Below are 24,812 nucleotides of genomic sequence, written 5' to 3'. Positions count from 1 at the left end.
ATACGAATTGAAGGTACCGTGTAGGGTGGGAACGAGCTTTTGGAAACTGTGTAATTGGAGACGCACCACCTTTTCCAAGTATCTACCATCATCGTAGGATAGGGATCCGATCTGGCTCGCGGGTCGATGGTGAGGGGGCATCGAGGCCATTTTGACCTCTTATTTATAATGCGGGGATTTTGCTGCTGGGGATGATACCTTCTTCCGGCGTATCGTGGCTGCCTTAATATGACGGCTTCGTATACTAAGTTGGAAAATTGGGGTTCCGCGGGCGGGTAGGGAGGGGGAAAAGACGTAATTTGCATGCGATTAATCAAAATGGCAACGTTTTCACCTCCTAACTGCAATCTGACTCTAGATAATTTTCCTTTATCGTTATTTTAAATACTGTCTTACTTACAATGCTTCGAGGCTTAGGAATTTTTCCAATTTAAAAATGTCTTACGAAAACAATGATGGTATTTCGAAATAAATATTTACGCTCTTCATTGTACCAAGATACGATTGACGCTTTTAACTATATTGGAGTGAGTGTATTGGAAGATAATTCCAAGTGTCAGAAGACACACGCAGTTTCAATATTTATTGTTTCAAGTACGCTAGAATTATATTAAAGACAATAGATTCGAATATTGACGGAAAATAACGCGTGGGGACTCGGTTTCGTATAAAAAGCGGTGACACTTTGGGACGGCGTTGCAATTTTCCATTCAACAATGAATAGCAGCGTCGCTTTTTTGCTAGTTTTTTTGAGCGTGCTTTGCGCCACCAGCGCCCTGGAATATTTCATCGATGGCACGGAGGTAGAGAACGAAGAGTTTCAAGCTTTTAAAACAATCTTCAATAAAACCTACAGTAATGCCTTGGATGAATGGGTTCGGAAGAAGGTATTCCGGGAAAATAGGATGTTTATTGCCAGACATAACTACAAATTCGCCCATGGCGAAAAGACGTACAATCTGAGAATCAATCGGTAAGTTATTGTCGTTCAAAGACTAGTTCTCTTTAGAAACAATCCGTTTCTCAAATACTTATCAACGCTTTCGCAGGTTCTCGGACATGTTTCGCGACGAATTTTCTCGTACCATGAACCGTTTGAATATAACTTCCCCTCGACCAATGAACGGTTCCACCTACATTCGCTTATCCAATGTCCAAATTCCCGATTCGGTTGACTGGCGCCAGGCTGGTGCCGTTACCCCGGTGAAAGACCAAGGACATTGCGGTTCGTGCTGGGCTTTCAGCGCCACCGGATCTTTGGAAGGACAACACTTTAGGAAAGCGGGGAAATTGGTCTCCTTAAGCGAACAGAATCTTATGGACTGTTCCTTCGACTACGGAAATCGAGGCTGCTTCGGAGGACTTATGGACAACGCCTTCCGCTACGTCCAAGATAATGGCGGCATTAACAGCGAAAAGGAGTATCCTTACATCGAAGATAACGAAGCTTGCCATTACGATAAGTCGAAGATCGCCGCCACCGAGAGTGGTCACGTCGATATACCAATCGGTGACGAAGAAGCCTTAAAGGAAGCCGTGGCTACCGTCGGACCCATTTCGGTAGGCATTGACGCTGGTCAAAGCTCTTTTATGATGTACAGTGGTGGCGTTTACGAGGACGAGTACTGCTCAACGACTAAATTGAACCACGGCGTCCTGGTCGTGGGTTACGGAACCACTAGCGACGGACTGGATTATTGGATCGTCAAGAATTCGTGGAGCGCGCATTGGGGCGAAGGTGGATACGTCAGAATAGCTCGTAACGCCGGTAATATGTGTGGAATTGCCAGTTACGCCAGTTACCCGTTGGTTTAAAAATGCTCCACTCTAATTGGTTAAAATGCTGGCATTTATTTTAATTATGTTTCATTTGGTTATAAAAAAACGTTTTATAATAAGAAATAATCACTGTTAGATTACACTATGTTGTAATTAATACCATGTATTGTTCTAGTGTTAATCTTTAATTAATGTAATTAATTTTAATAAACATTTTTTACGTGATTACGCATAAGTGTTTATTTTTGCCTTTAATAAATGCATTGTAATGGCCACCCACTCAAGTTTATTGAAAAAAAAAAAAAAAAAAAGACGCCCAAGTATTTATTACTGATAAAGGGAATTTTCCCGCGCTACTTGACAATAAATATATACGTTTGAAGTTCAAGGTTCAACCTCGTGATTTTTCCTTAAGACTATGTTGACAATTGTTGTCTATCGAGGGGGCATTGACTCAGGAACTTACTTCTATTCGCATTTGCTTCACGATAAAGATATTTCGGAAGTGGTTATTCCCTCGGCGTCGCGTGCTTTTGGCGTCAGTCATTTATATTATGATAAAGTTCAACGCGTCGAGTGAGGTATTTTCTTGCAAAATTTCCATAATTTCTTTATAAAAACATCCCAATAAAACTTCGTTAGATTCATAAACGTTTTGTTTTTACCGAGCGTAGGTACCTTAAATAATTAGGCGGTCATGAATTTAACATTTTTAGCGTCGCTTTTTCTGTCCATTTTATTACCGACGGTTTTGGCGTTTACGTTGGATGAATTGTTGCACGAAGAATTCCAGGCTTTTAAGTTAAAATATAAAAAGTTTTATAATAATGAAACCGAGGAAATATTTCGCGCGAAAATCTTCATGGAAAATAGATTGAAAATTGCCAAACACAATCAGAAATATCAGAAAGGAGAGGCGACTTTCGCTAGGACCATTAATAAGTAAGAATATTGAACCCGTGGCTTCCTTTAACCTTTAATTATAATGGCGATCTGACCTGACCAGATTCAGCGACCTCCTTCTCCACGAAGTGGTCCAAAGAAGGAATGGATATAAGCCAAGCAAACCGGAACACGCTCTAAACGGAACTATTTATCTCCCGTTACATAACGTTGTCGTGCCAGACCAAATTGATTGGCGCGACAAGGGTTACGTCACACCCGTTAAAGACCAAGGGAGTTGCGGCTCTTGTTGGGCCTTTTCGGCCACCGGTTCACTCGAGGGTCAAGAATTTCGTCAAACTGGAAAACTGATTTCCTTGAGCGAACAAAATTTGGTTGATTGTTCGTGTAGTGAAGGTAATAGAAGATGTTTTTGAATAGACGAGTGTCCATTCGCTCTAACGTTCTCGCTACGAAGGTAACAAAGGCTGTCTGGGCGGAGAGATGACGTACGCCTTCCGATATGTCCAAGACAATGACGGACTCGATTCGGAAGCGTCGTATCCTTACCAAGGTGATGACAGATTCAAATGCAGATATAATAAGAAGAATAGGGTGGCTACTGATGCCGGATTCGCTAGAATTCCCAGGGGACAAGAAGACCAGTTGAAAGAAGGTACGTCCTCCCACAGTTCAATTCAATTCATTTCAATTAGTCTGTGACTTATTAACTTAGTATCCCGTTTTTAGCCGTGGCAACTATCGGACCAATATCCGTTGGAATTGACGCTAGGTATTGGTTTTCCAAGGAAGACATAGAGAATAATATACAATATAGTCGGGAGGAGTAACTTGTATCCTCTTATGTTTTTATTAGTCACGACAGTTTCCTCCAGTACAGTCACGGGGTTTACTACGAGGAGAATTGTGACACCGTATTTTTAGATCACGGTGTACTCGTAGTTGGGTACGGTACTGAGAAAGGATTAGATTATTGGTTGGTCAAGAATTCCTGGGGGGAGAATTGGGGTGACCATGGCTATATCAAAATGGCGCGAAATAAGAAGAATAATTGCGGAATCGCTAGCGAAGGTTTGTATCCATTGCCAAGACCGCTATAGTTTGAAGTGATTATCGCTTCTACGAAGAGTCCCTTGGAATTTTCTACCTTCGTCCGCTTATACCTGTATTTTTTACCGATAAAATTACAACTGTATTTTTCTTTTTTTATAAAATATAAATTTAAAAATGCAAACATTTTTCATAAATATTAAGCCTAATTATTTTTGAAGCCTTGGTAGTGATTCGATACACCCTTTGGAGTTCGTATTTGTTCCTGGCTAACTTCCAACGTAACAGGAAATACGATATGATGATGATGATGCATTCAAACATGAAAAATTTTGAAAACTAATTCGCAACCTCGTGATTTTGACTTCAGCAAAAGGATATAAGAGTATTTTGTTTATACGACGATCCGGGTGGGAATCCAGATTATTTTCATCTCAAATTTCTCCTGATAAATAATTTTTTTTTCATCTCGACGCTCGAGCTCGTGATCGGCGTCTAACACCTATTAAGATTCCCCGTTTCTCAACATTAATCACTGATTGATTAGACCGAGTATCCAACCCCTCGCTAAGTTACCCATTCGTAAAGAGTGCAAGGTCGGGTATAGACTTTATCAATAAGTTCGTCATCGCGTCCCTTTCAACACTTTGGATTTCTTTTAGTGTAAGCCGTGTATTACGCGGTTTTAGTTTAGTATCGAAATGGTCTATCCTTAGTTTATTTTCACCCCACTTGTTTGCTAGTTTTTATTTTGCAACAACGATTGAAATAGAAGAGCTTTGAAGAAAGGCAACTACTTTACTTGACATTAACTTAAAGGGATTGCTAGGGATTTGTAGCCTTTGGTAGTGTTGTCAAGTAAATACGACTTAATTATAGCGTAGAATTCTAGGAAATTGAAAAAGAGGAGGCGGGGATGAATTTTGTCATTCAGCGACCCCCGGAGAGGCAGCGGGGTCCATTCCGCGTTCAGTTTTGAGAGACGGGCCGAAATAACTTGTTATTTTCCATCGTGGTGTTGGGTTCGAACAGTCGCGAAAAAAACAAACTCCAATATGGCTTCCCTCGTTTGGCTGCTCTTGTTTGTAGGGGCTGCTATGGCCGTTAATTACAAAGACTTAGTTAACGAAGAGTTTGAAACTTTTAAAGTCACCTATAACAAACAGTACAAAGATAATTTAGAGGAAATGTTTAGACGAAAAATATTTATGGAAAATAAATTGAAAATCGCCAAACATAATCAGAGATACGAAAAAGGACACGTAAAATTCGCCTTGGGTTTGAACCAGTAAGTCTCCGTTTTACTTACTACTTTCTACAAATAGATGAATTTAAGAAGGTTTAAACGAGGATTGTGGCGTTCATTCATAATCCTAAGCCTAAATTGAAACACTTTTTCAAATTAGGCTTATTAAACTTATGTTTACCTCAGCGCGAGGAGGTCATAAAGGTCACCAGCGTAAAACCTTTTTAAATTTGTATAACCCTGAAGATTGAAACTGTTCGTAACTATAAGGTGTATTTGCCCCTTGCAGTTTCGCTGACCTTTTGCCCAGCGAATTCGTCCAAATTATGAATGGTTTCCAAAAAAATTACCAAGAACGTCGACTGAACGGTAGTACTTATATACGTCTGGCCAACGTACAAGTCCCCGACGATGTTGACTGGCGCGAAAAGGGTGCCGTGACCCCGGTAAAAGACCAAGGACAATGCGGATCGTGTTGGGCTTTCAGTACGACCGGGTCTCTCGAAGGACAACATTTCAGGAAAACGGGAAAACTCGTTTCATTGAGCGAACAGAACTTGGTGGATTGTTCCAAGAAATACGGTAATGATGGCTGCAGCGGAGGATTGATGGATCAGGCCTTCCAGTACGTCAAGGACAATGGCGGAATCGATACCGAACAGAGTTACCCGTACGATGCCGAAGATGAAAGATGCAGATATAAACCGCAGTACAAGGGAGCCACCGATACTGGTTTCGTTGATATTCCTCAAGGTGACGAGGAAGCGTTGAAGGAAGCCGTGGCCACTGTCGGACCAGTCTCGGTAATTCAGTTTTATAATCCGTCCAGGGTACTCGAGGGCAATGTCTTATTACATGTTGGGTTGGGTTTGGTTTTGAACGTAGGTGGCGATTGACGCCAGTCACGAAAGCTTCCAAATGTACTCTCACGGAGTTTACGAGGAGGAAGATTGTTCCAGCGAGCAATTGGACCACGGTGTCCTTGTAGTTGGGTACGGAACCACCGAGGACGGACAAGACTATTGGTTAGTCAAGAACTCGTGGGCTGAAATCTGGGGTGACAAAGGCTACATTAAGATGGCTCGTAACAAAGGCAATATGTGCGGAATCGCCTCATCCGCTAGTTATCCCTTAGTTTAATTATCTTTAATTAATTAATACTGTAAAACTTAATTTTACTAGTACTGGTACCAAAGATGTCCTCAATTTATTTTTGTATATTTCGATTTTTGTTATAATCAAGGAACAACGTTTCAATGTAAAACGGGTGCAAATTTCACCTCTTACATGTAAATACCGACATGTTTGTTTGTCTTAATATTTTTGTACCTTTAATAAAAAACAAACACCAATATTTTGTAGCTCTTTACTTGTTTTAAGAATACTTCATCTGATCAATTTGTTTTTGAACCATAACCGTTTCTGAACAACTCCATAACCGATAATTCGATTCGACTTTGATGATAACAGCATTGACTATTTGCGAGTTGAAAGGCACTGTCGAGATAACGCGCGACTTGTAATCAAAACCTTTGATTCTTTTTTTATAGACAAATCAATTTTTTCCTACGTACAAGCAATTTGAAACTAGTCTTATCCCGGAGGTTTAGCGTTTATCGCGTAAACCAATTAGTTTAAAATATCAAATTTTTCGCTTACGACATAGTTTGACGTTGTTGACTGAACTTTGTTATCGCTACAGAGTTTTGTTGATCTTTTGACTACAAAATGTTAAGTCCATGGCTAAGCACGCGTGACCTTTAGCGTGACTTTCAACCGTATAAACACTCGTAATTCGCCAATCCAGGAAAAAAAAAAACTAAAGAGTTTGGGTAGCGTTGTTTTTACGAAGACAATAGAAGTGACTTTGCTAGTCCTTTTTGTCTGGGGAATCAATTGCTCTTTGTGTTGCGCGTTGGACCAAGGGTTAGGATCCTTTTCCCGGTGTGTTTAACTGAGCGTAGAACGACGCGATTTAGGCGGGTGTTACGTCAAAAATGCTTTAATTTCATAAACAATGGTTTTTCTTTGTTCAAAACTGATTTGGCGTACTTTATTTATCTGATTTGATTTTTTTTCTTTTTTTTTGCTTTAAGCTATTTTGTTATTTGTATTTTTCCTTTCAGCGGTAATTTTTTGGGGTCCTATTTAAAGGACCCGTCGTGTATTTAGCATCGCTAGAAAGGATTTAAATAGGACTATGACATTCTCGAAGGACTTCCTCGTATCTCTTATACAGACAGAGTTACTACGACTTAAGGTTAGTCCACACTATGGCTTTTTTTCGCGTCGCAAGCTACGTAACGCTCGCGCGCGCGGTACGTCGCTTCGCACGGATCGTTTACACTATAGAAATTCGCTAAGGTATACGCCATCGTTTTGACAAACTTCGCAGCATATCCGAGAGCTTCATTGGCTGAATATTATATCCGGGTTAACTTTAGACCTTAATAAATAATCAAAGGGGGTTAGTCAACAATATTGAACATATAGGGAATCATCATAAAGCTCTTTATATCACTGAAGTTTTGGAATTAAATGATGGTAATTACCAACTCTTTCTCTCTGCAAAAACTTCGCGAACCCATATCCTTCTTCTCGTGAAATTTCTATTAATTTCTATTTTTATTTTTATTAATAAAAACGAAAATAGTTGTTGATTTCCACTCGTTTACGAGAAACACTAGGCCTATTAACTGGAGACATATTTGTTTTCGTGAAAATATCTCGAATACACGGCGTCTGCGCCAACCAGGAGACCTCTGATTGGCTGCGAGGCTGCAATCCTTGCGAAAATCTTTGACACGCCAAAGATTTTCGCGAGGTTTGCAAGACCTTGCGAGCATGGCTTTGGCGCGAATTTCAGTAGTGTAAACGATCCGAGCGAAGTGACGTACCGCGCGCGCGAGCGTTACGTAGCTTGCGACGCGAAAAAAAGTCATAGTGTGGACGGACCTTTAAAGTTGAGAAGATAACCGTTGATTGCTTTAAAGTTCAAATAATTTTGCCATTGAGGTCAATGATATACTACCAATTTTTTAAATAAGAATGAATCTTCGTCGTATCTTCTTAGATCAGGGCATCGTACAGACGGTAGTCAGGTAGCTCATTTGGAATATTTCGTTGTAGACTTGTCAAAAACTCAAAATATTGAAGAGAGAGAGAAAAAAAGGGATATATATAGGAAGGAAAGAGGCATCTTTGAATAACATTCCTATAAGCTGAACCAGTTTGGCCGAACAATGCAACCAAGATCACAAAAGAGGCTGCGTCTCTTCTTTCGAATTTACAATGTATTATTACGTTCTTATTTGACTTGTTCCTTATAAGACCGCGTAATTTTCCATCCCGAGCGATGAAAAAATTCAATTTCGCTCTTCGAAAAAAAAAAGAAGTACAACAACGTATAGTTCTCGGCTGATATAGAGATATTTCGACAAGCCCTACTATAATTTGCAATGGCGTTTTTGAAGTTCTGGCCCTTTTATAAGCGGACTAGAAAACTATACCTAGACAGAAATGAGTGGTACAAAAACAGGTTCACGGTTTGTACTCGCGGTGTCGAGGGCAAAAAACCTTTACTATATATGTATATGGACATTTATTTATATAAGTATGTACAGTTGAGAATTTGAAGTTGCGATAGATTTAAGTCCATTACTTTACTGTATTTTCTTGGAGTTTGTGCCGATTATATCGTCGGGTTAATGGGCTTCTGTTGGAAGTGAATTTTCTCTCACTCTCGGGGTTGTTACTATTTTTCTGGCTTTTCTTCGTCTTTGGTTTTAGATTTTAAAAGAAACGCGTACTACATTGCCATTGTCCCCGGATTCTATTCGGTCTTTGTAAAGGATATTATCCGAGCCCAAACCCTCCTCGGGTCAAATTTAATGACAGAGCGGCGAAGTCTTCAATTCTTATAGGTGTGAAACCACGAATTTGCGAAGAAAACTACCTAGACTCGGGATTACCAAAGGTTTCAACCTTTCTACTGGTTTTTACCCATGCTACTTCGCCATCTAGATGCTGCCGCGAAAGAGACGAAAGCCAATTTCGGGAAAACTCGGATAAACCTCCAGGAAATTCCCCTTAAGTTTATGATAGCCCAACTTGTCCCCTATCCAACAATACTAAATACTTGACCCGACGTCAATCATGGTCCGAGAAAATGGCGTTTGATTGAAAAACAACCAATTTTGTCACCCCTTGAACCCGAATTTTGAAAGGTCATAGAAAAAAGTAGTTCCAGGAAAATCCCTAGAATATATGATAACCCAACTTGCCCCTAGCCAACGATACTAAATACTTGACCCGACGTCAATCAGGGTCCGAGAAAATGACCTTTGAATAAAAAACCTTAAATATTAGTCGCCCTTGAAAGTAAGGTTTTTATAAAAGCATTATTTATAAACTAGTAAAATTTGTAATGAGATATATTTTATGGAGTACCACAAGCGAAGGGTTGAAACCTTGTCTTTGGTAGCCCGTATGTCATTAATTAAAATCTATGTATAGCCTAATTATCTTTTGTCTGGCGGCAACCCTCGGTTGCCATAGTAATGAATTTTTAATTGATAGCGAAGGGGCTGGACTTTACTATAAATATTGGTTTTTGGCGACACATTTTCTTCACCCTCTGGTGTTTTTTTAATTGGTTCGTTTTAAACGAAGTCGGGGAGAGGTGAGAAGGCTTTTATTATTGATGGTGCGTGGTAGTCTGTGCTATTTACGCGGCTCTCAAGCTCGGTTTTGTTCCAAGTCTTGTAGAGTTTGTTACTACATCAAGGCCCAAAGAGTGTATATAGTGGCGAGGCTTAAGTTCTATTACATTTTACAAGTAGGAGGATACAAAGGCTTAAAACCTAATCAATGTAGTGGTTACTACGAGGAGTAATAATAGAGTAGTGGCAAGGTGATATTAAGTTAAGCCTTTTAAAAGTTCACCTTACTTTTTTAACGTCATTGCCAAATAGCAACTATAGTTTGAATAGGTCTATGAATTGGGGTAGCACCCGGGTTTAAACTATTAAAAATAGCTACTACATCGAGGGGTTTTGTAAAAATGTCACCAAAATGATATGGAAATTCAAAACCAGATGCGCCCTTCCTTCTCCTTTCAATTTCTAGCTGTTACGTCAGTCCAAAAGAAACGAGGGAAAAAATTGGGTTTGCGGGTTTGTTAGCACCTTTAAAAGCGACAGAAAAGTACACAAGGAGCCGCGTGGTATTAAACGTGGAGAGACGTATTAACAAGGTGTTAAGAAAGTACACAAAGGGGAAAAGCGTTTTAAAAAAAACGTTTCCACCTCTAGGTGGTTGGGCCCCCACCCCTTTTTGGTGCGCTGGTGGGTGCACGTTTTAGGTTTTACGTAACCCGGAGCTACTTTTGATCTCCTTTTAAAAAGCGAGTGACACGCGTTTTCGTGCCCAACCCCTACCCCCCTGGGGCCCCTGGAGCCTTTTTGAGGGGGTCCTAAACTCTATCGAGTATATTGAAAGAGAGAAGACTCAGTTTCGACAGAAGAAGAAAAAGCTATTATATTTTAAACAGAAACACGCTTTCGAAGCTCTGGTGGAAGCTTTTTAAAACGATTCGACCGTTTTTTCGACACCCCTATTCAGTCGAACACCCCCGACCCTATACTGGGGTGTACCTACGTTGCTAAGAGGTTAAAAAGGAAAAGCTAAAGTTTTTGATCTTTTTTCAACGCTCGGGGTGTTCCAAAATGAGTTCGAAAGGTCAACTGAAAGTCACGTTAATTTTAATAATTAGTTTAATGTGTTAGGGATAAGTGATGGGGATTTTAAATGTTAGTTTAAACGTAAAAGAAGGTCAGGGAATCTTTACCTAAAAGGTCAAGGACTCGGGTCAGGGAATTGGAGGCCCTGGAAAAGGCAGGGACAAAGATTCGAGTCAATAAGTAATTTGATTACGTAAAAATTCCTAATTATTAAAGTATGAAATGAAAGTGTTTTTGGTTATTAGCGAAGTGAACTGGTTCTTTCGAAATACCCGAGACTTTGAAGGATGGATAGTTCTTCCAAAGTGATGGATTTTAAATTCGCGTAGTTGGTATTTTCGGACGAGATCAAATAGATGCAATCCTTACATCCAATTACACACCCATGAATTTGAATTTTTAACTCCGATCTAAAGAACGGAGCCAAGCTCTACGTAATTAATGTTGAAGCGAGAAAAATGGAACCACTTTTCAAAAGATCAAGATTTAAGATCGGAGATTCTCACCTTTTTCTATAAGTAGCTAAGCCTTATTATTAATTCTTAAGCCTCGGTCGCTTACTCGCAATTTCAGTCTATAGCGCGGACGTTTTAAATTAGGGAGAATAATTCCGAAAAAAACTGATCCATCATCGTATCTTTTTTTTTAAAGCTCAGTTGCCTTAGAGCTGTCTGTTCATCGCAAACTGCTCTTGGAAACTAAACTCCCCAAACTTTTTCAACCCGAAAGTGTACTAAAAATAAAGCTAGGGATAATAGTAAAATAAATCCATTGAAAATCGTGGAAATCTTTTATTTACTTTGATATAATCTTAGCTTGAATATGTTAGTCCTTTTCGCAACCTTGAAGAATTAGCGAGTTTTTCGTTTGACCCCTTTAGGTGACCCCCTTAGCGTGGTATCTCATCCGTTCAATTAGCGCTGTCAAAGCTCAACCCCCTCAAAGCGCCAGGCTACAAAACCCTCGACCCTTTTTGCCCTGGCATCCGAAAGAGAAGAGGAAAAAAAAATTAAATGAAAAGCCACTTTTTTGAAAGATGGGAAAATTAAAATACATATAAGATTAAAATTTTCCTTAATGAGTTTCTTGTCTAATTCGTCAAATTTTAACTACCTTCTTTTATTTTTAATATTTCTTAAAAACCTCTTGCGCCTACCCGTTTCGAATTTTGTTAAAAGGGAAGCTGGAGCGACGCGCGCTTAAAAATTAAATCATTTTTGAATTTCTCTACCTTAAAATATATTAGTTAACTTCCTTATTAATTTTAATTGCAGGTTTTATTTTGGTTCAACCCTACGAAGGATCGTTTCGAAAGTCAAGTACAAGATGGAAAATTAGCCGAGCATTATGAAATTGCCTGACAGCCATTTTCAATAATTTTCCCGACTGGTTTCAATGTCCCTTTAGAAATAATAAGCGCGGACGTGATCGGGAATATGGGAGATCAAAGTTTGAGAGAAAGAGGAGAGAAATTATGATAATGGATGGGCGATCTAGCCTGACGCGTTATTGACATTTTGCGCGATTATATTTCTGGCATCACTCTCTCTCTCTCTGGGAGTTTTTTTGCCGCCACCGTTTCTCCTCTCGAATGATGAAGAACGACTTGTAATTCAAACTGCACTTATTTTTCTATTAGAATTTTTCCAAACCCCCCACCCTCCCTCTAAAAAAGGCGCGAAAAATAATTAACTCCCTCTCAAAAACCTGGGGATGTCACTCAAAAACGTATTTCTCAAAACTAATATAAAGAAACCGAGAGATCTTCTTAGAATATATTTGACATCTTGGTACACAAAAAAGTTTTCTCCGGCTAATATTCAATATCGAGGGTCTATCATTTGAGACGGATATCAAAAGTAATATATTTAATTTTAGCTCGAGTTGAAATGTAAGGGAACGAACCACCTTGGACCCTCGGCAGAGTTACTCAAAAATTAAGAACATTTGTGTCACGTGCACTTTAAAATCGTGTCACGTGTCCTTTAAAATTCAGTAGAAAAACCGAGAAAGGAATATTTTTCTACCAAAATTCCCCGAAGTAACAACAGGCCGCGATATTTCAAATTGTCAGCGGGAACAGGCTAAAATTTTCCACAATGACCCACAACCACCCTCTAAACGGTACTAAACCCGTGGAACAATTTTTCACCCCCTGATTTCACCATAAATAGCAATGTTAAAGAATGTTTCCCAGAACTTGAAGAGCGACATGAAGTCGCGCTGCCTAACCCCCCATTTACACGCCAAGGTGACTGGGAGGTCCAGGGCACTTCGTACCCCTTACCCCTTTTAAAATGACCAACAAGGTTGAGGAGCTATTTGCGCTAAAAAGCGCCGGTGTCCCACAGAGCTTCCCTAGACCCCATTCGAGTGACAGTACTTTCAAGAGCGAGAAAGAAGAAGAGAACATCAAATTCGTAAGAAATCTTAACTTATTAGCCGGCTTGTTGGGTTGTAAAGTTCATTGATTGGAGTTTACTTCATTTGAATAGTAATTTAATTAAAATGTTTCTACTTATTCGTCGTTATAATTTAGTAATTCGCGCCTTTTCGGTTGTGGACCCGCCAGGGGCCGATTTATATTTTTGATTTTAATCGTGAAACTCGATAGGAAATGATATTTTAAAATTTTTATAACATCAATTATTTAAAAATATTTAAAGTTATTAATTAGTAAATCTCTTAACAATAATTTTAAATCGGTCATGATCGCCACCTATGAGAAACACGAGGAACGTAAGGTGAAATTTTACTAATTAAGTCACACTCAGTGTTCTTCCAACTTCCAAAATGGAAGAAGACGTAGAATTGTTTTTGAAGTGCAAGTTGAAAAATGTTGATATTCCTATTATTAATAAATTCAAATCCATTTTAAACCAAGACGGATGCTGGCAAAGCGTTGCCGCTATGATACCTCCATCATTTAGCAAGTAATTATTTCGAATATTATTTAGTACAGGTAAAAATTGGTCGGTTTCTGACTGTTAAGCCTCGGTAATAACAGTGATGTAAAATTACGCAATCGGGATTCTAAGAATTAGCCCACTCGAACACGCGCTCACGTGTTCAACTTCCTCATTCGATCATCCATTCCTATCCCATAACCAGGCTAGGAAATAAGACAGGTTTACAGGTCAAAAACCAGTTTATTAATAGCTTTGACCACTTTTTTTATTCAAAACGTGAGGGTCACTGGTCCCAATGACTAGTTTATTAATTCCTACTTTTATTAAAAATTGATATGGGGACCTCTCTAATTATTTTCATTTTAACATAAATTTCGACTCCAGGAGTCCAGTTGTGTATACAACCCTAAGCCGAGAGAGATTTTTTTAGAAGAGAGAACGACCACAAGTCCTGGGACCAGTAGAAAAATAAATTGGGGAAGGGTCACTGGTCCCGGGACCAGTTTCATATTAAAGACATCAGGGGTCACTGGTCCGGAGGACTAGTTCAGAAATAAACCTTATTTCCAAGCTTGCCCATAACGCGTTGCTCGCGCTATAGCATAGGTAACTCGTTCCTTCATAGCCCACCCGATCACGCCTTGCCCGTTCAATCGCCCCCCCCCCCCCCCCCAAAAAAAACGGGACCGGCGGGAAATTCAAAGGAGACGAAAATTAACAAGGGGTCCTATGGGTGGTATTGGGTATTCTATTCACCCATACGTGGTAATGGAATTCCTTACAAAAAGAAACGGCTTTGAAAAATTCATTTAATTACCACGAGTGGTGATTAACGTTAATTTATCTTAAATAGATTAATATCAGAACAACAAATTAGAGTAATATTGGAGCGTTATAAAGAAAAAAGCCCCGCTGATGTTTTACTAGACGAATTTCGTAAACGAAACGCGAGAGTTTGCGATATTATTCCTTTCCTGGAAAATCCGAAAAATCCGTTAGACCAAGCTCTAATGCTGTTCAAACCGAATGGTAGTTTAACTTATTACGCGAGAATGTACTGTAAAATGACAGTAAAAATGTTTTCAGAACCCCTTCAAATAATTCAGCAACCAGATAAATTGTTGAACGCTTCGAAAGAAATTGTTTTACATTGTAAAGCTAGTGGTTTCCCAACCCCCAAATATCAATGGTATAAAGACGAACGAGAACTCGTAGATCAGATTTTCTCCGAGTTAAGTTTACAAAACATATCGTAAGAAATTTGAAAAAACCCAAAAAAAAATCGGAATTTTGAGGTTTTTTTTTAAATAGAATTTTTAACAGGTCTAACGACGAAGGAGTTTATTATTGCGAAATTTATAACTGTGACAGAGTCACGAATGAACCGATAGACCATTTAAAATCGCGAGAATGTACCGTGATTGTCAAAAATAACGACAACCTATTAAACCAGCATCAAATATCCTCGTTAGAAATCGTGAAACATCCAATCGTTCCTTCCAAAAAACTTAAACACGGAGCTGACTTAATTTTACACTGTATAGCCCAAAGTCCCGAACCAATCATTAATTATCGATGGTTCAAAAATGGAAAATTAATGGATGGAGAAACCGAATCGGAGTTGCGTTTGTACAATATTCTCCCCGAAAAAGGCGGCGTTTCTAGCTGGACATATCAATGTTCAGTCTTTGATAATAAAACCCAAGTCATATCCAATAGGGCAACAATATCACTCGGAAGCCCTAGTCCAGAAACGCAGTATTTTGGTATAAAATTATTAGCAGCGTCAACTCTTAATCGTAAAATGACTGAAAAACGAAAATTGTTCAAAATACCTTTTAGCAAATCGTAAAATTGCCTTATTATTTGGTAACCAAAAATACGAACAATTAGGCAAACTTCAACTTCCGGTAGCCGACGTTGAGACACTATCAAAAATTCTAATAGCTAAAGGTTTCGAAATATACGCCTTTCAAGACCTGACATTAACCGAAATGAAAAACGCCGTGGCCATGTTTGCAAATTTAATCGAAGATGGTGATTACGGTATAATAAAAATTTAATCTTAAAGCCGAAATAACTACTTCAAATTAGGCTAGTTTTGATCGTTATTCATTTTAGTGGTTTTCTACTTTGCTGGACACGGTTTTGAAGAGTGCAATCTTCATTATATGATACCGGTTGACGCCGGCGACAATTTTTCACGCTTCGATAGTGTTACTGTCGAAAATGTTTTGCAATCATTTCAACATCGAACTCCGGCCTTAATATTAATGTTAATTGACATGTGCAGAGTTAATCCCGATAGAAAGTAATTTAAAATTACTATTATTAGTACTAGCAGAAGTGAGATGAGACTAGAAGTGAAGGGCTCTAGCATTGGTAATAGATCCTGGCATTAGTGAACAAATTTGAGGATTTTACGCCGCTTCCCACGCGCTAAAACTAGAGAGAAAAAAAATTGGTCGAGTTCCAAAAACATTTCTTACCCCTTCCCCTCAACCTAAAGCCGCGGAACACGGACGCGGGTGCTTGAATCTAGTTCGGCCGTCTACCACCGCGAGCGTCTCACGTTTTGGAGGGGAAATTCTGAAACCGCTACTAGAGGGCCAACCGTTGGTGTCTTATCAAGAATATTCACTCTCGCCGAGTGAAGAATTTGGTTAGCTCAGTACTTCTGGTCTCATCTCACTTCTGGTACTAGTAATCCTTAAATTTAACATTTCAACCAAATTACAGAGAGCCATCGAGTATAACATCGAGCGAATGTATTATTACCGTTAAAGAAAGCAACGTTCTAATCGCTTACGCTACGTTAGTCGAAATTAATATAAGAATTAATATTTAATTAGAATTAATTTAAAAATATCGCAGTTCTCCTAATATGAATGCCAACGAAGTGTTGGGTCAATATAACGGAATGTTTATTCAACATTTAAAAAAATATTTGTCACAGAATAAGAAATGGATCGTTGATGTTATTTACGATGTTAAAAGAGGTATTATTAAATATAAAAAAATTAACTACGCTAATTAAATATTAAATAATTATTTTTAGCTATGTCCATTACCGATCAATCTCCTTGGACTTCGGGAAATTTATCAAAGAAAATATCTTTAGACGATTTTTGCAATTGCACTTGTAAAGCTGTTGATTTTGAACGTAAGTTAATGAAGATATTTAACGAGTTTTAATTAAATTAAGTATAATACGTTTTAAACGCAGTTGATCTACAAGATAAGGCGATAGAGTTTGAAAGATACGAATGTAACGTTTCGGTGCAATTGCATCGTCACAGAGGCGTGTTTTTAAACGCCATTGACGTCGTGTTTAAAATCCCGAATTACGACAAAAACACTTCGTCGTATTCAATCAGTTTTTGTTTCGCAATGAATGGAAAATATGGTTCCACGTACAAATGCGAAAACGAGACCTTTACCACAACCATTTCGAACATACAAAAATTACAGGTAAATCCGACATAAAGACTCACTCTCAAGATGGCCGCCGCTTAAATCCCCCTTTGTGGGTTTTTAAATGGTTTTAAAAACTTTTTCCCATATTTTAATTACAGAAAGATTTAATAGTAAAGATAATTGTAACGAGCAAGACTAGAGGGGTCGAACCCGAATGCCAACCGGTAAATTTAGGCAAACCCTTGATTGCTAAATATAATTTCTGGGAAAATCAAATTGAATGATAATTAACTAAACGAATCCAAAAAAAGTATTTTTCAATTTATTTTTATATACGTCATGAAATAATGATTAGTACATGTGTGTATGATATAAAGACCCGTCGAAGAGTTCTTCTTAATTTATAAAAACAATTAAGAATCCGAGAAAAACGTTACGAAATTAAAAATAGACTAGACATAATTAAAATTAATTATGTACAGCTGAAAATACTGAAATGAATGAATGGGGTTTTTTTTTTAAACATAAGTCCTAATAAGCGTTTTTTAAAAATATTAATTTGTCTGTTGGTTTTGGTTTTGGTTTTTTAAAAGTATGGGTTCAGTTTTCGTCAAACATGTAATCGAACTTCTTATGAGCGTCGAATGGTAGTTTTTCTCCGTTGATAAGGCACTGTATAACCCATTCGGACGAAACAATAGGAATAGATTGATCTTTCGCTCGACGAATTATATGACCGGGACAACTTTGGTCCGAGACAATCACGTTTACTAAAGAATTGTCTAGAATTAATGAAAAACAAAACCAATTAATTAGGTTGGGTCAAACAAACGGTCATTTTGTACAGCTGGACGACACATCCAATATTTATAATAATAATAATAATAATAATCTAAGCTTTGTCTACGAAGGGATTTCCACACTAAGCCTGTGGCTTGTTTACAGGTGGGTCCCTTTACAATGCAATCATAGAGGGGTGGTGGCTAGCCCCTATGCCACAGCTAACCTACAGCGCCCTATACTAACTATTACCGTTAACCTCTGCAAGTTTTAATGGAAAGGAGAAACCGGGTTAGACCGCGGAGGAAAACTCCTTTAACAAGCGGGGAGAGAACTTGCAAACTCTACGCAGAAGGATTTGTTCCCAGATTTTCACCCCGTGCCACAGTCCGGGATCCCACCCGGGATCCTCTTGCTGCGAGGCGAAAGCCACCCCAACCAACCCCAAAAACCTTTGACCATTCCACGGCCTATTTTTACTGTAGAATTAAAAATTACTTACGTGGAGATTTATCATTGGTCATTCTATGAACAGTTTCAGCTTGGGCCGCTAATAAAACTGGTTTCCAAGTGGCCAGGAACATGGGATTATTCTTTGAGATCAGTAAAATATGAAGACCTTTCAAAATGGTCTTGCAACCATGCCTGTAATGTTAAAATTAATTACCATGGCAAAAAACACCCCCCCCCCCAATCTAGCACTTTACCATGGTATAATTTCTCTCTCGGTAATACTATATCCCGCCGGTAAAATATAAGTATCGTGACTCAGTCTTTTTTTCTACGAAGAAGTAATTATTAACGAATGACGAATTTAAAACAAATTACGATAAATATTTACCATAAGAATGCAATCTAAAACCCATTTAAAGTAAACGCATGGAATTCCGCTGGCCAAACACTTAATGTATTTCAATGTTCTCAAATGTGTGTTGGAAATTAAGATGATTTTCTTGTTTGAAACTGTTTGAATATCTTCGTAAGTTTGCAAAACTTGACCTCCACCTAATTCTAATAATTTCATCATATAATCTTTGTTGAACGGAGTCAAGATTGAATTTGGTGACGAAGCTTAACAAAAAAAACATTCAAAATTAATATCAACTTTAATTTTAAACGTTTGTTTAAACTTTTAAAGTTAATGTTACCATCGAAGGAACTTGAGGAATCATATTGTCTATCACTAATTCTATCCGCGCAGCTGATAAGAAAGGATAAACCGCGAAAGAGTGTGCTTTTTTCCTCAGGAATGTTTGAAAGTACTACAGAATCTAAAGATTCAAAGCGTTAAACACTTAATTGGATTTTACGCGGATGACGAATTTGTTTTGTTTTTTCCGTACCAAATTCATTTTCTAGAGTTCTTTTAATCTTTTGCGCCCGTTTTGCCGTCGCTACGTTACTTTTATTACCAGATTTTTGTTGTTCAAGTTCGGGACTCGAAACACTCGCGAGTTCTCTACTACTAACTTTGGAACCGGATGCTTTAGGCGAGATACCTTGATTTTCATGAACTTCATCTAAACTTATTTTCGGCGTTTTAGGACTTTTTTTACCTCTACCTCTTTGAGGTATTTTTGGCGTTTTCGTTTTAGGAGAATTCTGAAATTCATTTAATTACGAATAATAGAATCGGGATCATTAGTTTATCCAGAAGTGAGACGAGACTTAGAAGTGAAGGGCTCTAGCATTGATAATAGATCCTGGCATTAGTGAACAAATTTGAGGATTTTACGCCGCTTCCATCGCGCCTACGCTAGAGAGAAAAACATTGGTCGAGTTCCAAAAACATTTCCTACCCCCCTTCCCCTCAACCTAAAGCGGCGAAACACGGACGCGGGTGCTTGAATCTAGTTCGGCCGTCTACCACCGCGAGCGTCTCACGTTTTGGAGGGGAAATTCTGAAGCCGCCACTAGAGGACCAACCGTTGGTGTGTTATCAAGAATATTCACTTTCGCCGAGTGAAGAATTTGGTTAGCTCAGTACTTCTAGTCTCATCTCACTTCTGGTTTATCGTATTAATACTTTGATAGGAGTTAATTTCTTTTGTCCTTTGGTCGATTTTTCGACAGATTTCGCGTCAGAATCGGTACTGGTACTCGTAGAAATTTCAGATTCGGTTGAATCCAATAAAGGATCGCGTCGACTTTTTACTAAATTACTACTAGGTTTGGCCATAGTTGGCGTACGTCTCCTTTTACCATCAACAATATTATCTAAGAAGATTTGGAAATAGACCAAAATTAGACCAGCTAAAATGAAATAACAAGCGCGGCGGCGGCGGCGTCTAACCTAAATTCAAATCGGGTCCCAAGAATGTATTGCTAATATAAGGGGAAGTTGGATTTATAATTGAAGCTGCCTGATCCCCGGAAAGGATAACGTTTTCGCGTTTGCACCTGCACGAAACGCCGCTATCCAAATCAACAACGTATCCATCTTCATTTTTATCTCTGTAATATTCCCTGATAACTCCCGGTTTAAAATTATCTTCGTAAACGGGTTGGGCTAAAACGCTTTGACCGGCTTTAATCATAGAGGCGTTAAACAAATGGCTAAGTTTAACATTTCGAACTTGACCATCGTCAAAGGTCACTTCCCATCTGCGAAAAAAAAAACATTTTTTTCCAAGATATTTTCAATCCTTTTCAGAAACATGCACTTCCCGATTCTTTATATTACGTTTCGTTTGACTTTTGATTGCCCACTTTTCCGGGATAATAATATCCATCCCCCCATTTTGCCAGGACACGAACGCCTGGATAAATGGCGTTAGGGTCTTCCGGAATATTAATGTTTTCAACATTAGCTTCTTCAACTTGCTGTTGTTGTTGTTGTTGTTTTTGTTGTTTTTTGGGCGTTTTAAGTAATGGAATTTCGGGACTAGAAATACTAATCAAAGGAGGAAAAAGGTAAATAATGTAAGAGAAACGCGTACGTCGCTACCAAAGGTTTAAATCAGGGTTCGTACGAAATTTTTACATTGAAAATCCCTGACTTTTCAAGGTTATCCCTGACCAAATTTTGCCAATATCCCTGACCATTTTAAGGTGTTTACCAGAGCCCACTCCATCACACCAGACTTATATTTAGCATTGCTCGAAGCATGGTTTGATATAACAAACGAAATCCCTGGCATATCCCTGACTTTTTAGGAAATATTTTTAAATCCCTGACTTATCCCCCTATTTTCCATATCCCTGACTTATCCAGGTTTTCCAGGTTCCGTACGAACCCTGTAAATGATACAACCTTGCATTTTGATAGTTTTCTTCCGGTAAGTAAGTCATATATTCTAAATATTCCTTTCCTTTAACTTTTCTTTTGGGTGTTGTCGCGGGTTTTTTCTTTACAGCGGCCGATTTCGGTGTTTTAAAGACTAATTCTTCGCTGGAAGAAGTGTATCTACTCTTGACCTCTTTGGCAGATAGCGGTAAAGTAATTGATACCGCGGTTGTTGGAGGTGATCTATCTAGACTTAATGTGGAAAGAGTCGCCGTCTCTTTATTGCCATCTAATTTTCCCCCTGAAATATTGAGAGGCTCTACGGAGCTCGAAGTTGATTTTGAAAGTTGGGAACAAGATTGATCAGCCAATTCCCCCGATGCTAAAGAACTGTGATAAGATAGTGAGGAACTGGATCGATCGAGGTAATTATCAGAGATGACTTCTTCCTATAAATTTAGTCGTAAGTTGCTCAGTTTTTAATTATTATTATTATTATTATTTGAAGCTTTTTTAGATTAGTTTAAAAGTAAACCAACGTACGTTAATTAATTTTGATTTAACGACAACCTCATTGGCGTCTAAATAATCCCTGTAATGTTGTTTGACAATTTTGACGCGAATTTTTGTATTTAACAACGTTTCCTGACTGCTATCAAATTCGGGCGATTGAAGACTGGTATCGCCTCCTGTTTTTAAATTCTTTTTTGGTTCAGTTTCGTCGCTAGAATGAGCCCGTTTTTGACAACTCCCAATTGGAGATTGACCCAAGTTTTCGCGAGTATCCACCAAATTACGGTTTCTCAATCTTTTTGACTATGAAACAAAATTAATTTAGATTTTTTTTCTTTTTTTTTAATTTTCACAGTCGAGATAAGACGTGGTTGTACTTTTTCGTGTATTTTAAAGGAACTACTTTTTAGTCCACCAGAAACATTAGAGTCTTCCGTTAAAATTGCCGAATTATCCGATTCGACAAAAGTACATCTGAAATTTAGTTATAACAAGTTATATAGAATGTAATGGGGGAATGAAGGCATTTGGATAAACGAGTGGTAACCTATCATCTAAATCATTTTTTCCCCAATCAGCTTGACGAACTTTAACTCTTTTAAAGCGCCATAACTTTAAAAACTTCATTTCTACTAAGATATTATATTTATTTATATTTTGCGATGTAAACTCGCTGCCGGCGTATTTGGGAAGTATAAGTATAGGGGCCATTTCTGAAGGGGGGAAAAGGCGAAAAAGGAGTGTAGGAAGCCTGAATGTGTACGGGGAAGACTGGATGAACTTTATATATACATTTTTCTACATGTACCATCCAATTAATTTGGCCAACTGGTGAAACTAAGAGGTCTGTTTGATGCTGATAAAAAAATGTAAGATTGATTTATTAATAATTGGTTTCCTGCCAGCCATTTGTGCCACTATACATCTGACTATACTATAAACTCAATTCTTAGATCCCCAATTAAAGAGCAGCTACGTCTGGAAACAAAACAGGAAGAGTCTCTCTACATTTCTACTTTGGTAATTAACTAATAGTAGTGTTAATTCTCTCTTAAAATAAGTGCAGCCAGGGAACAGGAACTATTCCGTGCAAAGGAAACAAACAATTAAGAAGTATTTTGTTGTTTTTTTTAGTACTAACTCTAAATGAAATGATTTCTCTGCTTGTGAATCGGTATTAGCAAGTTTTTTATCAGTTTCTTCCTCCATAATGGGAGTAGTAGTTGAGTTTATTTGTTGAACTGACGCGTCAGGACTCGGGTTTAAAGTTCCAACAAGATCTTTACCATCTTCCACTATTGTTTAAAATGAAACAATTTATTAGAATTTTTTTTATTAAAAATAATAATTAAAAATAACGTACAATTTAATTTAAAATTATCATCATTATCCATGGTAAGTTGAGTTAATTGGGGTTGGAATAATAACTGCTGACTTTCATCGGATGTTTCTTCAATAACAATAACCTGGATGGATATCTTCAATTAATTAATTAAGTATGGGGCTTATTTTATTTTTGCGTTAATTTTAATTAAATTAAATTAAATTAACCTTATTAGCCTCCTGATTATTTTCTTCATTAATTTCAGAATTAATTTTATTTTGGTCTTGATTAATTTCAGATTCAGAATCAATTTTATTTCGATCTTGATTTGTTTCAGATTGAGAATCAATTTCAATTTGGTTTTGGTCTTTTATTAGAGTTTCACCGATACTTTCTCCTAAAGTCGCGCTTAAATATAAATGTATATCATCCTCATCTTGGCTCTGACTCTCAGGTTCATTAGTTTTATTATTTTCCTCCTCTATTAATAGGGGAGGGCTCAAACTTCGACTTCTGGCTCTCACTGGGCTCCTTGGAATTTTAAGACTAAGTTCTTCTTCCTTTAACGTATCTTTTCTTCTCTTAGGAAACTTGATACTCTCAACATCTGAACTACTTTCACTCCCAGAGTCTTTTATCATCGTCATGGGTCTCTTAAGAGAGTTTCCTAAATCTTTTTCGGTATTTTCTAAATTTCTCTTTATAAATTCTGATATTTGGTTTTTGGTAGCCACTGGAGTCTCAGCTTGAGAGCTGCTATCTTGGCTAAATGAAATACGTTTAGAAATTGCGCTTTGACGGTTAAAAGAAGTCTTTGAATGATTCTGAAAGGATTAATATTAATTTAATTTAATTAATTAAGAAAAATTGAACTTTCTTTTGATTAAATTAAATTAAATTCATACAGGGCTGTTATTGCCTCCCGCATTTCCATTGGAATTTCCTGTAAAAGTATTTAATTATTTTTAAAAGGGCTAACTAAATCTAATGATGATCGTAATTAAAATATTACCACTAGATGAAGGAGATTGTCTATTAGGTGTTGAAGGGATTAAATTAGTTTTAAAATTTGGAATAGCTTCCGGGGAAGGTGAAATACAAGTTGTTCTAAAAATATTTAACGTTAAACTAACTACTAGGGTACATTTTGCATTTTATATTTTTTGCAACTAACTCATCATCATCGTCACCAAATATATTTTCACTCCTTTGAGGGGAAAGGTGTAAAATAGGAATAGAATCTTCAGTGGCAATTGCCGATTTGATTTTAGTTTGGGTATTTTCACTAAAAATGAAGATAAAATTGAGTAATGCATGCTTAGAGATGGAGAAAGACAAGGAAACTCAACTCTAAACCGCTTGGTTCTCTCTCCGAACATTCAACAATAGTTTTGTCAATGAAAAAGAATGGTTCAGTGTTACTTTCGCCACTTCCATTGCTCTCTTAAATGATATTTTAGACTTTAATTGCTATAAACTTTTATTTTATAACTTTTAACAACCTGATTCCATTGTTGCCCTTTTTTTAACAATATAATTCAAGCCTTCTTTTTTAGGATAATCAACACAGGGCATTCTATTTAAGTTTACGACGTTAAATTTGTTTACAAACAATGAAAAGACTAATACCTTTCTAACCAAGGCTTAAAAAAAATTTCTTGGATGCTCTCGTTCTCTTACATCTGTAATGTTTTATAATTTCATACCATTTCTTTATAATTAAATAGACACGCGTAAATGCTAAAAAATATAAATTACGAACCACCGGCTAATTTCAGGAATTCTTAAAAAAAAACAAAAAACCACAAAGAAAATCGAGTAACGAGTTTTTTCCTCTTTTCACAAAAAAACACGAAGTACCGCCGCCATATTGGGATGGGGAGTCGATCAATGGGGGAAGAAAGTTCAGGGTCGTTCAGTGCCT

At 37.7% G+C, this 24,812-nt stretch overlaps 6 protein-coding genes across 11 annotated transcripts in view; 5 read left to right on the top strand and 1 right to left on the bottom strand.

Annotated features, from left to right (window-relative positions):
* The window catches only part of LOC149692785 (uncharacterized), a 74,161-nt gene extending 62,082 nt beyond the window's left edge, over window positions 1-12,079 (top strand). Inside the window, exon 6 of the mRNA XM_089868709.1 lies at window positions 11,994-12,079. The gene's annotated coding sequence lies outside the window, so the exon portion shown is untranslated. The remainder of the gene's footprint in view (window positions 1-11,993) is intronic.
* LOC149692788 (procathepsin L-like) lies at window positions 528-2,007 on the top strand. The gene is made up of 2 exons (XM_089868700.1): window positions 528-973; window positions 1,050-2,007. The coding sequence occupies exons 1-2, from the start codon at window positions 717-719 to the stop codon at window positions 1,813-1,815; spliced, it is 1,023 nt and encodes a 340-aa protein (XP_089724826.1). The 5' UTR covers window positions 528-716; the 3' UTR covers window positions 1,816-2,007.
* LOC149692787 (procathepsin L-like) lies at window positions 2,368-3,916 on the top strand. Its single transcript, XM_089868699.1, has 5 exons — window positions 2,368-2,721; window positions 2,786-3,078; window positions 3,140-3,337; window positions 3,412-3,454; window positions 3,539-3,916. The coding sequence occupies exons 1-5, from the start codon at window positions 2,477-2,479 to the stop codon at window positions 3,780-3,782; spliced, it is 1,023 nt and encodes a 340-aa protein (XP_089724825.1). The 5' UTR covers window positions 2,368-2,476; the 3' UTR covers window positions 3,783-3,916.
* Window positions 4,596-6,332, top strand: LOC149692786 (procathepsin L-like). Its single transcript, XM_089868701.1, has 3 exons — window positions 4,596-5,020; window positions 5,268-5,781; window positions 5,864-6,332. Exons 1-3 carry the CDS (start codon window positions 4,788-4,790, stop codon window positions 6,116-6,118), a joined length of 1,002 nt encoding a protein of 333 aa, XP_089724827.1. The 5' UTR covers window positions 4,596-4,787; the 3' UTR covers window positions 6,119-6,332.
* A 20-nt stretch (window positions 12,080-12,099) lies between the features above and the next one.
* LOC149692784 (mucosa-associated lymphoid tissue lymphoma translocation protein 1-like) lies at window positions 12,100-17,534 on the top strand. 4 transcript variants are annotated; one of them, XM_089868685.1, is made up of 12 exons: window positions 13,151-13,463; window positions 13,604-13,652; window positions 14,482-14,657; window positions 14,715-14,880; window positions 14,952-15,394; window positions 15,471-15,674; window positions 15,750-15,939; window positions 16,368-16,442; window positions 16,503-16,627; window positions 16,687-16,791; window positions 16,855-17,099; window positions 17,204-17,534. In XM_089868685.1, the coding sequence occupies exons 2-12, from the start codon at window positions 13,630-13,632 to the stop codon at window positions 17,327-17,329; spliced, it is 1,878 nt and encodes a 625-aa protein (XP_089724811.1). In that variant the 5' UTR covers window positions 13,151-13,463; window positions 13,604-13,629; the 3' UTR covers window positions 17,330-17,534. The 4 variants fall into 4 exon arrangements, with proteins under 4 accessions (XP_089724812.1, XP_089724810.1, XP_089724811.1 ...); XM_089868686.1 differs by lacking the exons at window positions 13,151-13,463; window positions 13,604-13,652 and adding an exon at window positions 12,100-13,139; XM_089868684.1 differs by having other exon boundaries at window positions 13,150-13,652.
* On the bottom strand, window positions 17,346-24,794 carry LOC149692783 (uncharacterized). 3 transcript variants are annotated; one of them, XM_089868672.1, is made up of 22 exons: window positions 24,651-24,794; window positions 24,518-24,570; window positions 24,391-24,464; window positions 24,238-24,331; window positions 24,063-24,173; window positions 23,901-23,995; window positions 23,794-23,831; window positions 23,116-23,712; window positions 22,928-23,042; window positions 22,706-22,859; window positions 21,942-22,038; window positions 21,595-21,867; window positions 21,079-21,500; window positions 20,509-20,718; window positions 20,119-20,429; window positions 19,852-20,042; window positions 19,169-19,427; window positions 18,974-19,096; window positions 18,667-18,896; window positions 18,533-18,606; window positions 18,328-18,470; window positions 17,346-17,827 (listed from the first exon to the last, which is right to left on the bottom strand). In XM_089868672.1, exons 3-22 carry the CDS (start codon window positions 24,461-24,463, stop codon window positions 17,646-17,648), a joined length of 3,792 nt encoding a protein of 1,263 aa, XP_089724798.1. In that variant the 5' UTR covers window position 24,464; window positions 24,518-24,570; window positions 24,651-24,794; the 3' UTR covers window positions 17,346-17,645. The 3 variants fall into 3 exon arrangements, with proteins under 3 accessions (XP_089724798.1, XP_089724800.1, XP_089724799.1); XM_089868674.1 differs by having other exon boundaries at window positions 22,928-23,030; XM_089868673.1 differs by having other exon boundaries at window positions 24,527-24,570.
* Between the last annotated feature and the right edge of the window lie 18 nt (window positions 24,795-24,812).

This window comes from Phalangium opilio, unplaced genomic scaffold (assembly GCF_054372755.1).
Source record: "Phalangium opilio isolate 3A_F unplaced genomic scaffold, DU_Popi_V2 ptg000024l_1, whole genome shotgun sequence".
Classification (NCBI taxonomy): Eukaryota; Metazoa; Arthropoda; class Arachnida; order Opiliones; family Phalangiidae; genus Phalangium; species Phalangium opilio.
Note: the sequence above shows the minus strand (reverse complement) of the source record. Positions and strands in the feature narration are given on the sequence as shown.

Excerpts from the sequence above, each read along its gene's own strand:
- LOC149692788 (XM_089868700.1), top strand. The coding sequence starts at position 717 with ATGAATAGCAGCGTCGCTTTTTTGCTAGTTTTTTTGAGCGTGCTTTGC. Across the intron at positions 974-1,049 it reads TACAATCTGAGAATCAATCG|GTTCTCGGACATGTTTCGCG; the intron begins GTAAGTTATTGT and ends ACGCTTTCGCAG.
- LOC149692787 (XM_089868699.1), top strand. The coding sequence starts at position 2,477 with ATGAATTTAACATTTTTAGCGTCGCTTTTTCTGTCCATTTTATTACCG. Across the intron at positions 2,722-2,785 it reads TTCGCTAGGACCATTAATAA|ATTCAGCGACCTCCTTCTCC; the intron begins GTAAGAATATTG and ends TGACCTGACCAG. Across the intron at positions 3,338-3,411 it reads AGAAGACCAGTTGAAAGAAG|CCGTGGCAACTATCGGACCA; the intron begins GTACGTCCTCCC and ends TCCCGTTTTTAG.
- LOC149692786 (XM_089868701.1), top strand. The coding sequence starts at position 4,788 with ATGGCTTCCCTCGTTTGGCTGCTCTTGTTTGTAGGGGCTGCTATGGCC. Across the intron at positions 5,021-5,267 it reads TTCGCCTTGGGTTTGAACCA|TTTCGCTGACCTTTTGCCCA; the intron begins GTAAGTCTCCGT and ends TGCCCCTTGCAG. Across the intron at positions 5,782-5,863 it reads CCACTGTCGGACCAGTCTCG|GTGGCGATTGACGCCAGTCA; the intron begins GTAATTCAGTTT and ends TTTTGAACGTAG.
- LOC149692784 (XM_089868684.1), top strand. The coding sequence starts at position 13,513 with ATGGAAGAAGACGTAGAATTGTTTTTGAAGTGCAAGTTGAAAAATGTT. Across the intron at positions 14,658-14,714 it reads AATGCTGTTCAAACCGAATG|AACCCCTTCAAATAATTCAG; the intron begins GTAGTTTAACTT and ends AAATGTTTTCAG. Across the intron at positions 15,675-15,749 it reads AATCGAAGATGGTGATTACG|TGGTTTTCTACTTTGCTGGA; the intron begins GTATAATAAAAA and ends TATTCATTTTAG.
- LOC149692783 (XM_089868672.1), bottom strand. The coding sequence starts at position 24,463 with ATGCCCTGTGTTGATTATCCTAAAAAAGAAGGCTTGAATTATATTGTT. Across the intron at positions 23,713-23,793 it reads CGGGAGGCAATAACAGCCCT|AATCATTCAAAGACTTCTTT; the intron begins GTATGAATTTAA and ends TAATCCTTTCAG. Across the intron at positions 19,097-19,168 it reads AACTCTAGAAAATGAATTTG|ATTCTGTAGTACTTTCAAAC; the intron begins GTACGGAAAAAA and ends TTGAATCTTTAG.